Source organism: Scylla paramamosain, chromosome 21 (genome assembly GCF_035594125.1).
Source record: "Scylla paramamosain isolate STU-SP2022 chromosome 21, ASM3559412v1, whole genome shotgun sequence".
NCBI classification, from domain to species: Eukaryota; Metazoa; Arthropoda; class Malacostraca; order Decapoda; family Portunidae; genus Scylla; species Scylla paramamosain.
In genome coordinates this window covers 14,533,267-14,545,531 of record NC_087171.1, presented here as the reverse complement: position 1 = coordinate 14,545,531, position 12,265 = coordinate 14,533,267, and the positions used below count along the sequence as shown (strand labels likewise).

The 12,265-nt window shown below is 41.1% G+C and overlaps 1 protein-coding gene across 1 annotated transcript in view; it reads right to left on the bottom strand.

Annotated features, from left to right (window-relative positions):
• Positions 1-11,390, bottom strand: part of LOC135111287 (uncharacterized) — a 262,066-nt gene extending 250,676 nt beyond the window's left edge. The window contains exons 1-4 of the mRNA XM_064024524.1: positions 11,289-11,390; positions 6,086-6,108; positions 4,834-4,889; positions 3,295-3,362 (exon numbers count right to left, since the gene is read on the bottom strand). Coding sequence (XP_063880594.1) covers positions 3,295-3,362; positions 4,834-4,889; positions 6,086-6,108; positions 11,289-11,390 — 249 coding nt within the window. The remainder of the gene's footprint in view (positions 1-3,294; positions 3,363-4,833; positions 4,890-6,085; positions 6,109-11,288) is intronic.
• Between the last annotated feature and the right edge of the window lie 875 nt (positions 11,391-12,265).

Here is a 12,265-nt window from a genome sequence, read left to right as displayed (position 1 = left end):
GTAGACAGGCGCCTCAGAAATCCATAATACTCATAAGAAAATAATGATAATAATAATAAATGAACTAATAGAAAGATGATAAAGGTCAAGTATGGAGCATCAAAAGCAAGCCTACAAAACTTGGATGTACGGTAGAGCCCAAAACAGGGGAGTGTATGAGCTGAAAGTAAGTTAAAACTGTCGTATCAAATGAATAATAGTTAGACATTTGCGTGGCTGGTAAACCATGAGATACAAAGAGCGGCAGACCTGAGGCAAGGCTTATATCTGAGGTTCCTGACACTTCATTAAGTAAAACAGTGCTACACTACACAGTTATTACCAACAGTAGCATGAGGCGCAAAAGGGAATGTTCTGTATCTCTACGTTATCATCCTGGAGGTAAAGACTGCATCAGTGACCTTCAAGCAATGGTTTTCCTCGACACCGCAATTGTGAGTGAAAAGAAAGGTCATATCATAAAAGTTAATAATTAAGTTTCTGGCTTTTACTCACTGCTTTGTATAAAAACCATCATCCACTGGCCACTAATACGAGTCATACAATTCATCCTCAAGAAAAAAAATAAATAAATAAGTTCGCTCGTTTATAAAACAGTACAGAAAATGATAAAAAGATAAAGTCACAGCAAAATAAATGGATAAAATAAATGAATAAATGATAAATAAAAAAAATAGGGTAATTACGTTGATTTTTTCGTTCTACATTAACTATTATGCGAACACATGTTGAGCTCGAAAAGCACCTTGGATAACAAACACGATCTATCAATATATGTAATTACCAAGTAGACTCACTACCACAGCACGTATTACACTCGCGCTCTGTCAAGAAGAATCGTGTCTGCATCACACACTACAACATGGAAGGGATTTACAATGGCATCACAACCGTCTCTGTTGCTCCTGGTTGCCTTTCATGCTATTGTGTGCCGTGTGTGTGTGGGTGGATGGGTGTGTTTCATTTGTTGAGGACGAAAGGAAACACCAAGCTAACACCGCCTATATTGGGTGAAATAGTTCATAAAATTGTTTGACAGACATAAGTTGTATTAAAACATAAAACATGGAGTCTAATGCTTTATTTCCTAAGATGTTTTAAGAGTAAGGATTTATTTATCTTTTTTTTTTTTTTACTCGTGTTTGCATTTTTATTCATTCAACAAAAGCTCTCTATGATTTCCGGTCAGAGAGCATTAGAACAAAATGACCGCAAATATATATGCATTCTGAAATGGGTTTGCATATGTGTATTCTGCAGCGCTGCTTACAACCTTTCCGGAGCGGTGTGTGTGTGTGTGTGTGTGTGTGTGTGTGTGTGTGTGTGTGTGTGTGTGTGTGTGTGTGTGTGTGTGTGTGTGTGTTGCCTTACCTGTCCTTCTGTGCATTAGAAGCAGAATCATTCAAGGTCTGTTGCTGAAATTCTACCGTGAAATAAGTTTAACACAAAAATTGCTCACGTTATGAATTATACAAAATCATGAAAGACAATAAAGTAAATAAATAAAATAAATGAAAGACCTGATTTCACATACAAGATCTCGCCCTGACGCAAAGGTATGTACGTGTTGGAAATCTATATTTTCTTTAAATATGAGCCGCCAGTTCCTCAACAAAACTATGACATATATATACATAATCTGAACACAACAGCAACAACACTGTCGGTCTTGTTTATCATCTCCTAAAGAAGTCATTTAAATTATATATAAGTATCTAACGAACACCGCAGCAAGACCATTAGTAATATTAAAACTTCACCGAAATGTAAAAATTTGAGAACATGCACTCAGTGCTTGGAGGAGAAACCTTAAAAATTGAAAGACTTCCCCAGTGGGAGTCGGGATTTTTCTTTGGAGCGTCCACTAAACCGATTACTCTTCGCAGTCGGTCAGGCGCTGCAGGAGAAGAGGAGACACACTGTCAGGCGGCTGCTGGACACACGAGGCACCACCACCACCACCACCACCGTGACGGGAGACAAGCGCTCAGCCACACTTTGGGCTTTCGTTCTTTTCTCCTTAACTCTTCTTACATGTTTTAACTCCGTTTTACTGTCCGCACTTTTTTCTTTACCTTGGCTTCCCTTCTTATTACTATTTCTTCTCTCACTGTTTTAAGTCATAATTGAGATAAGTAACCAATTTTTTTGTTTTGGTTCATTCACCGTCAGCAAGTGTAATTTATTTTCATTAATCCCTCCCTGTGTGCGCTGTGGATCCCTTCCTATTTAAAAATTTACTCTCCTTCTCATTTGGTAGGAGGAGGAAGAAATTATAATCGAGGAGCCATAATGAATTTACATTGCTTTATCAAAAGTTCATTATATAATTTAATTTGCTTAAATGTAATGTTTGATAATTTACTATAATCAAATCGAATCAAATAAAGGTGGGGGAAACAAGCAGCAACAAATAGAACTGAGGATCACTATTAAAAGTAGCTATGCTTATGAATTTAGAGGACAGATTCGCAGCGGAGGATGTAACAATCTGGGCAACCAGCTGAGGAGAGAGGTGCGTAGCGTGCAGAGCCTCAAAGAAACTGGACCCTTTTAAATCTCAGCTCATCCTGTCGCGTCTCGTCGAGGGGCGTGAGCGCGTGACTGTCGCTGTGGTGACGGGCGCGGCGAGGCGTGGGAGGACAGCGTTGGCTGGAGGAACAGACCAGGATGGTGGCCCGTCAAATCGCCCTAACGTGACAAGACTACAGCAAAGTCTTGACCGTCGGTCCTTTTAATCGTAAACATATTTATCACTTGGATTAGAAGAAGAACGTAAATTTAGAAGACATACTAATTACAACATTAGCGGTAGAATAACTGTAGAATCATGCAAAACTAGGAACTTAATTGCAATGAAAATATTAGGACTTCTTTATATGCATGATAATTCAGTTATGAATATCACTTTAAACAACCATCCACGACTACTTATTTATGGGATAGAGGATGAGCTACTAGGTAGCCAGTTTGATATCATAACATGATATTTATAAAATCTATAAATACTTCACCAAACTACACAAACAAATAACACAGCGGGTCCTCCCAAGCAGGTGGGGAGTCACCTGAGACTTTCTGCGCATTAATACTTGCACGTTAAGCTGCTCGTCTACAAGAGTACGCGCCGCGAATTTACGACTATCATATTTCAGGGGAGCGCTGAGGTCTTGGCAAGGGATGCGCGTGCCGCTGCCTCGGGAACAGTCTCCGCGTGACACACTGCGTGGCAGCGGGACAACGCAGCCCTCTGAATGTTGCGGATCGATCAGAAATTTAATTTTCTAAATGTACCAAAAATCCAACTGGACCCAAACTGCCGGATCGCCGCCGCGGGCTCACGGTGGCTGGGGAGCCAAAGCCTGGGGATTGAGACCATGCCAGGAGATAGGGATAGGGGGATCTGTGAGTGCCTCACGTCACGGCTATGGCACAATACGCAGCGACTTACGCAAACTGATGAGAAACTGAGGAAATGTGTTTCATCTTTTGCTCATGTTACGTCATTAAACAAAAAAAAAAAAATTATATATATATATATATATATATATATATATATATATATATATATATATATATATATATATATATATATATATATATATATATATATATATATATATATATATATATATATATATATATATATATATATATATATATATACATATATATATATATATATGAATAGAAATATAAACGAGAGGAAAACCTAGTTGAGAAAGTCGGCCTGAAGCAGAAGTATTCCCTTACGTTCCAATTATTGGTCTTCCTCAAAGTAATATTAATTCTTACTAGTTCTACAATATAATTTCCTCACCGCCTTATCCATACTTAACAAAATGTGCACTTTCCATAGAATAGCTACAAATATAAATACTTGTAACTTCAGCTAGTCTACATTCTTCCCTATAACTAAACTCACACCACGCAAACACAGCGAAATACATACTTCACAAAACATAGAAATATTTATAACTCTGACAGATCTACAGTTTCCCCACGCATATGAGCCACGCCAGGCGAGCACAGCGAAACGTGTACTCTGCTTCCAAAATGGGATGCCTAGCAAAAATTTTTACCGCTAACTAGAGCATATTTTCCCCGGTAACTAAGCCTAGCCTCGCCTCTTTAAATAAAACTCAGCCTGCCAGCCCACACGACGCGCTCCTCCGCTAAAACTGAGGGAGAACCCAATCATCCTTCAGCCTCCCCTCAGCCTCGTCAGGGAGGGAGCCAGCGGTCAATGAAGGCTCATCACTACAGCGGATCCCTCCCAGTAACCACTAAAATTCGCTCATGTTTAGGTGAAATCCGATAACCTGTGTCTCTGTAGCGAACTGACTGAAACTGACAAGAAGAAATGAGAATGTGATATTCGACACATGACGGTTACTCACTCTCGCCACGCCTGCTTGTCCGCCGCCTCCACGCCTTCCTCACTACATCAACAGGAGACTTTTGTTGTCAACTTATGGTCGGCGCACACAAAATAATTGCTGTATGTATTCACCTTCAACTTGGTTAAACACGTCATGTTTTCTAACACTCAGTAATTTATAAATAATTTCAATAAATATAATAACAACCAGTAATACTGAAACAACCATAATTATCACAATAAAAAAATAACAGTAATAGGGTAAGTCAGGTTGTCTACAGAAGGCGCGGGCCTGCTGGAGTGCATTTGCATAAGGGACGGGAAGGAGGGACTTTAAGTACACTTTTATGGCCCCTTCAAGCATTTATTTGGCAATTCTAATGACAGTAACAGCGTCTGGTATTGCCGCCTGCGATCCGCCACCAGGCACCACCGCGCCAGCCCTCGCTCACCCTCGCACCCAATGACGCAGGGAGCGGCGTCCCCGTTCAGGATGACAATTCTGTACCTTCAACACGACAATCAAACCTGCATCACACTCGATATAATTGATAAGGTTAAGTGTTTCTAGATCTCATTATTCATGTATATATTTACAAATCAATATCATACTCCTGCAAGAGAGAAAGGGTCGCGTGGTCCCTGCTGACAGAAGCGCTGGGTGGTGACAGTTGCTAAGTAAAAGTTAAAAGGGCTAAAAAAGTTTTGTGCGTAACCTTAAAGTCACACGCACAATGACAAAGCATGACACTTTCAATACAAATTCATCATAAAACATTTTCTGAACGGCAAACTGACTCCAAATGTGGCAACATTGTGTGTGTGTGTGTGTGTGTGTGTGTGTGTGTGTGTGTGTGTGTGTGTGTGTGTGTGTGTGTGTGTGTGTGCTTATTTACCAACTGGATACAAGTGGCTCGTGAAATGTTCGATTTTGTGTACATTTTTTTATAACACATACGCCCAACGAGCACACAAGATGAACATAAGAGCGGGCGGCTCACACTTTCCGGATAAAGAAGCAAGGTGACCATTGAACTGAAAGCCAATTCTATTTTCTTTTTTTTTTTATGGCAGTGTTTTCCATTTACTTTTTTTCAAGAACGTTCAGTGCCACGTCGTGTCTGTCCTGCCGGTGTACGCGAGGAAAAAAAAAGACATGGAAGTGAAAGTGTTGGTAATGTTAATGAAGTGTGAGTGACGTGCGCCATCAGTGTCACTGTTTTATGTAATATTTGGAAAAGTGTCATTTATTCTCTCATTTATTTTTTTTCATGTCACAAAGTAAGCTTCCAGCACGATAAACCATTTTCACATTTCAACATTCATACGGCGCCATTACTTTTATGAAATTACTAGTATTTATTTTTTATTCATTTATTTGATTTGATTTTTTTTTCCTTATAAAAATAAAATCAGTCTTTTTACGTCAGAAACACGACAGTGAAAGCGTTTCGTAAATAGTCCACGCAGACACACTCATAGATAAGGAAAAATGCTTCATCTGCAGAAGGGGGAATAAGAAGCAGACGAAGGGAGGGGGAAGGAGACAGCAACAAGTAAGCTGATATAAACCCCAGAAGGAAGCATCGATCAGCAGTGCGCCTCACAGTTTAAACCATAAGTCCACTGGTGTGCGAATGGGCCTCTGGACATTCCCTTTTACCAAACAATAACGGCGGGCGAGGCAGCGGTTCCGAAACGTACCGAGAGCGCCTGGACAATCCTTTCTGCCGGATAAGAGAGAAGGGAGAGGTTGTGGATCAGAGAGGCTTGGCTAATCGCCACTCTCCACGCCACTTTTGATATCACATCACTGTAGCGCAGACGGAAAGGCTTAAGGATGGAAATTGGATGTGCTGTACGTGCCTGGCAGTGCTGGGGTGAAGAGAAGCAGTCCCTGGCAATGAGACACGTACCTTCATTTATCAGAGAAAAAAAAAACAATTTATACGAACACACTCATCCATTACAATATTCATCAGGACTTCTACATGTCGTCCCCTCCCTAAGACAGTACATAATTTTTCTGCACACTCATCCCCTCATCACACCCTTTCCCCTAACTCCTACGAGAGGCAGCCCGTCAGCGATCACGCCCCCTCGCGGAATTTGAAATAACCGGGCCAGAACTGACCCTCCGAAGCTGACCAGTCGACTCATCAATCTCAAGCCCGTGCCAGCAGCCTTCTCGCCTCCCCCCTGCCGCCACATTCTTTACCTTGACAAATGATTCCCTCGGCATCCAAATGAAGTACAGCCGCGAGCAAACATTCTCTATGATGAATATGTGTCTTCGGTCCTCACCTCCGATTCCTCAACGGCGAGGCAGGGAAGGTGTGGCTTGTCGCGTTGTGGGTAAAGGAGAGAAGTAAACCAGAGAGAAAAAAGCGAGGTAAAAACAAGGAAGGTGAATCTTTGTTACGTAAATTGTATGCGAATAGCTATGGCTCGGAAGAAAAGCTGGAAATAGCTTGTATGTCTAGCCAGCACTTCTGACTGATGACCTTATGTCTTGTCTCTTAAGGAATCAAAATATCCTACGTTCTCGGTGACACACCTTGCAGATCCAACTTGTTTTGGCTGCCACACGCAGCTACACTACGTTCCTATTGATACATTTCAACTACACGTTCATCGCACGCTAAACGCTCCTCTACACAGTTAAATAGTTTGTCAAACCCGGTTTGACAAACACGTGTTTGAAGTGATGTTTGAACGTGTGAACGGGGTATTTGGTTGTCAAACACGTTTGTCAAACGGTTTGAAGAAAGTCTGATCGAGCTTGACTTTTGTGGGCGGGGCTTAACTCATCCACAAACCATTTGCGTGTGAGAACATGCAACATCAAACCTCAGTAGCGCTTCAAACCAATAATGAAATACGATTTCTGATCATTAAGGGCCCTGCCTTTTGCTAAATAACGTAAAGTGACACTCAGTCTTTCATGTGCAGTTATGGCCTTTCTCATAGGTGTATCTTTATACTTAAAGGAAGGAGTGACACGCCTCAGTAGATCTATGTATGTTTCTTCGTCCATCCTCAAATCATTACGCCAGTCATCTGGCTCTAATTTCAAATCAACAGGCAAACTGAATGTTGATCTCTTTTTAACAGCCAGTCCTTTGTCCACTTTGATCTTTTTTTTCAGTTAGTGGCCACCGCTAATCGTCCTGGTCGAGAGGCATATCTTTCCTTTACAAAAGAGCGAGTCACACTGAGTTGAGGACTGAGGTTTGATGTACGTTTGGTTTGACTGTTTGACACCTCTTCAAACCGCTTGACAAACAGGTTGGAAAACCGGGTTTCACAAACCGTTTGAATGTGTAGAGGCCCCTTAATACTTACTATACGAATACAAACATGCTAGTGCCTTAAAGAGAGAGAAAAAAAAAATCTAGGTACGAAATCACTTTAATAGACAATGGAGAGAAGATGATCAAAGAGGAAGAGCGAGGTACAAACAAGGCAAGTGTCATTGTTATGTGAACTATATACAAGTTGTTATGGTTGAGTGGAAAACCACGATGCAGAAGAGAATCTGGGTACGAAACTATCATCAGCTATGTAAGATCGATACGAGACCTAAGTTGTGATCAGGTCCTTTAACTGATAGTAGAGAAAACCGAGGTAGAGGGAATAGGATAAGAAATGAATATATAGGAAAGAAACCAGTGGTGCTTTGAGTGTTTAAGACTTATTGGTACTGAGGAGAGCAAAAGATAGAAGAGGGTACTTTAGTTCTTTAGGACTTATTATGGGTAATGAGTAAAGCGAAAGCTACAAAGAAGGAAGAAAGAGAAGTTACTTAGAAAGTTACATAAAGTGTGAGGGATGAAGGGGATGATGGAGGGGAAAAGTAGTGTCAAGATCGACCATCAAACCTTCACCTCGACACTCCCCAGCCCAGCCAGGCCAGAAGGAAAAAAAAGCTGACAAAATAAATGCTTCCCACAAATTGGATCCGTCACACACACATCCAGGAAACTGTCATGTCATTTTTATTTTATTTTATTTTCCATTCTTTATTTATTTCATTTTCTCTCTCTCTCTATATATATATATATTTTTTTTACTGAGGTAAAATACTGACACTGACATTTTGTTTAGAACATACAAAAAAAGAAATGGACAGGAACATATGTATATACCAATAAGACGTACAATGAAAACATTTCCTTGATGGGGGTAAGAAATCACAGCAATACGATGTAGTGTGAACAATAAAGTCAAGTGCCTGAGCACGCAAAACAACCCTTACTACGCGTCACGTGTTGACCTCCAGTGTTTCTGCAAGATATAATGATGACACATATTCGTGATTCATTCCACTTGCATCACTGGCCAGCTTGTACTAGGAGGAAATATGAAGCAGACACAAGCATCGAGAGAAACAAAGGCGATGACAGTGTTCAGGACCCTCTCTCACCAACATTAGTTTTTCCTACATTTTTGAGAGATGAAAAATAAGAAAAATCCTTTTTATATTTGATGAGTAAAAAATTATACATATGTGTTCAGAATTCTGACTGATCAAAAGTATTAGTGATAATTTATAGTGTACATTCATTTGCTGGTAAATTCTTTGGTGGATAAATAAGAAAACTGTTGGGCAAATCATATTAATGTGATAAAAAGTAAGCAAACACCCACCTGATATGTTTTTAGAATTGCACTCATTATGCATGCTCAGCTTACACCGTTATTATTATCATTATTCATTTCTCGCTGTCATCACTTCAAATTAATGTAGGGACTCTGCGGGACTGTACGACTCGTATGTCAACTACTCAGTGCTGAGGTTGATGTATTATACGACTATAATTCACAAGGCCAATTACAACACAAGCGGAATTAAATTACTCGTCCACATCTTCGTAATCATGTACGTGTGTTTGGGGGCGAATAAGACTAGATTATTTTTCACATTATATACAATTATAATGAGATTCTTTTTTCCCTTGTAGTTCACCCATACTATAAACAATACGCTAAAAGGAAGATAAAATGGCAATACATAAAATCGTTGTTCTTTCTTATTCAAATTCGCTACAGCATCTCATTAACGAAAGACTATATTGTGTTGCTTTTTAATTTTTCTTATTGACTTGTTTATCGAGGAGGATTATAATGATGATGGTCGCAATAAAAAAAACACTAATACCAACATCACCACCACCACCACCACCACTACAATCAAATCAAATAGATCTCTCCCCCTTGCACCCTCATCTTCAATCACCAGAAATACGAACTATTCCACAATATTTTCACCGGAGAAATATTCCTAGTACACATCAGTACTTCATCGTTTTTTCCCCTTCACATTCTTACTCTTACATATTCCCAAGACGTGACATTCGCCCAGTTACAGCGAAACTCCACACACACACACACACACACACACACACATTGATAATAACCACAATATTTCATCACTATATCTATTTCCACTTCACTTAAAAAATTGCATATTTTCACTTGGTACTTGTCCCTTCTATTTATTCCTATGTATTCCAATGTATAATCTGAAACTCACAAAATCTTCCATGGAAAATACATAAGCAGTTTCAAGAAGAAGCGGGTAAAGTAAAGGAAGATGATTACAAAAGATAAGTTTTAAGAGGTCAGGAGCTGCCATGTGAAGGTTAATAAGCCCTTTGAAACTACTCTATTTTTTCTTATGCCCCTACTGCAATGCATTAATCACACCACGTTTACTAGACTCCACACGGCAACAGGTGCACATCTTAACGAACACATTACGTAAAACATCACCACACCTGCAAACGTATACAGCATATACTACAGGTAGCAATTAATAGAGAAAGAATAAATAAAAAAAAAAAAAACATTCTCAGCTTCCCCTTGACCCATGCAAGAATTACTCGCGCGTAACCGTTCGTTCCCTTCGGGTATAAAGTGACGACACTGCCAAACCAATTTTACTTCACCTGTCCACTCGTTCTCGTTCCCGCGCGCCCTCGTTCTCGCACCGCTCGAGCCAGAGACAGACAGACAGATCCCTTTAACCCAGATTCATCGAAAATTCCACACTTCAATATCGACCTGGAAGTAAATGTGCGCCCGAGACGATCCTATCACACACTCCTACAATCCCCGCGGGGTATAAAATCAATGAGAACAATTTTGCCGCCGCCATATTGAAATACCGTACCAACACAATTAAGAGAGAGAGAGAGAGAGAGAGAGAGAGAGAGAGAGAGAGAGAGAGAGAGAGAGAGAGAGAGAGAGAGAGAGAGTTGGTGGCAGTAGTAGTTAATAGAGAGGTTGCAAAGGAAGGGACGGGGAAGGATTGCATTAGCGTGTGGCATGATAGAGTAGTAGTGTAGTGGTGGTGGTGGTGGTGGTGGTGGTGGTTGGAAGCAGTAGTAAATGGTAGCAGTGCAGTATATTGTATCGTACATGACCAACAAAGACTACAAAAGAGGTACAGTACTGTCCTATACTAAAAAAAAAGGACAAACAGGAAGAAAATAACATATAGAAGTAGTCCTCTAGAGATAAACCTTTCAAAATTCATAACATTTAAACACAACTCGCAACTCCATAACCTGAAGTGAAACATCGAGGTAAAGTAAAATGCCACAACTCTCTCTCTCTCTCTCTCTCTCTCTCTCTCTCTCTCTCTCTCTCTCTCTCTCTCTCTCTCTCTCTCTCTCTCTCTCTCTCTCTCTCTCTCTCTCTCTCTCTCGTATCTGTTTGTAATGTCAAAAAAGTTGCCACGTGAATAAGCTGTTATCACCACCACCACCACTACCACCACCACCACCACCACCTCTTGTTCCCTATAGCGATGAAAACGAACCCACTAGACGCCTCCGACAGACTGAAAGGTATCGGCGGCGTCTGGAGAAGGGGTGGCAGACAGGAGGCTGATGGAACTCACACCCCATACTGCCACGGTGGGGGGATCAAAATGGAAGCCTTGAGTGTCCCCCTGGTATTCTGGGGCGAAAGATAGCGATAGCGGGGTCTGATGAGTGAGCATTCCCCCTCCAAGCTCCCTTCTCTCCCTTCTCCCCTTCCTTCGTCATCCTTTTCTCTCCGTCCTCTCTTCCCCTCATCAGTTGATCACCTTGTTACTGGATGCTCTCTCTCTCTCTCTCTCTGCTTCATCACTTTCTCGTCTCATAATAATGCACAACACAAAGAACTCAGTGAGAATGATAAGGAACCTGAGACTAAAACATGTTAAATTTCCTAACAGGTTCTCCGGAAAATATGCAGATGACTTAGAGTTGAAGCGTAGCAGAATACACTACTCCTGCTTCATTCCGAGCCTCCCTATCACTGTTTCTTCTCGTCACTGTCCAACTAAGAATTAAGGTTAACTCCGTGCTGGCGTGGAAATTAATATTATGCTCTCGCTAGTACACGCTGATGGCCCTGTTCTCGCGCCCTCCTCCTGCCCTGACGCTCCGCCAAGGCTACAAAGGTTAATGGCCAGCGGCACACGGCACGTCGTACTTGTGTGCGATCATTACTCGTATTAAGCCACTCGGGTGAGGAACGGAATAGAATTTTGGTCAGTGACACACACGGGGCGGCGCAATCTGCTCCGGCCGCACCATCAATGCTGCCTCCGCTACACAGGGTGGTTGTAGCGTATGTTGGTTGCGTTGGTTGCGTTATGGTGAACAAGGCGCACACACCGAACACCTAAAAATGTCAGTGAGTGAGCGTCGATACAAAAGGGAAATTTCCCGAACGATTACTGGGCTGGGATGGAATGTTTTATCACTCTGGGCTCTTGCTGCGTGGCGCTCCAACGACCCACTGAAAGGCTATTACTTACATTATTACTGAAATACATTAAATATTAGGAATGTGTAAATTTTAACATTTGACTATTTTTTTTTTTTA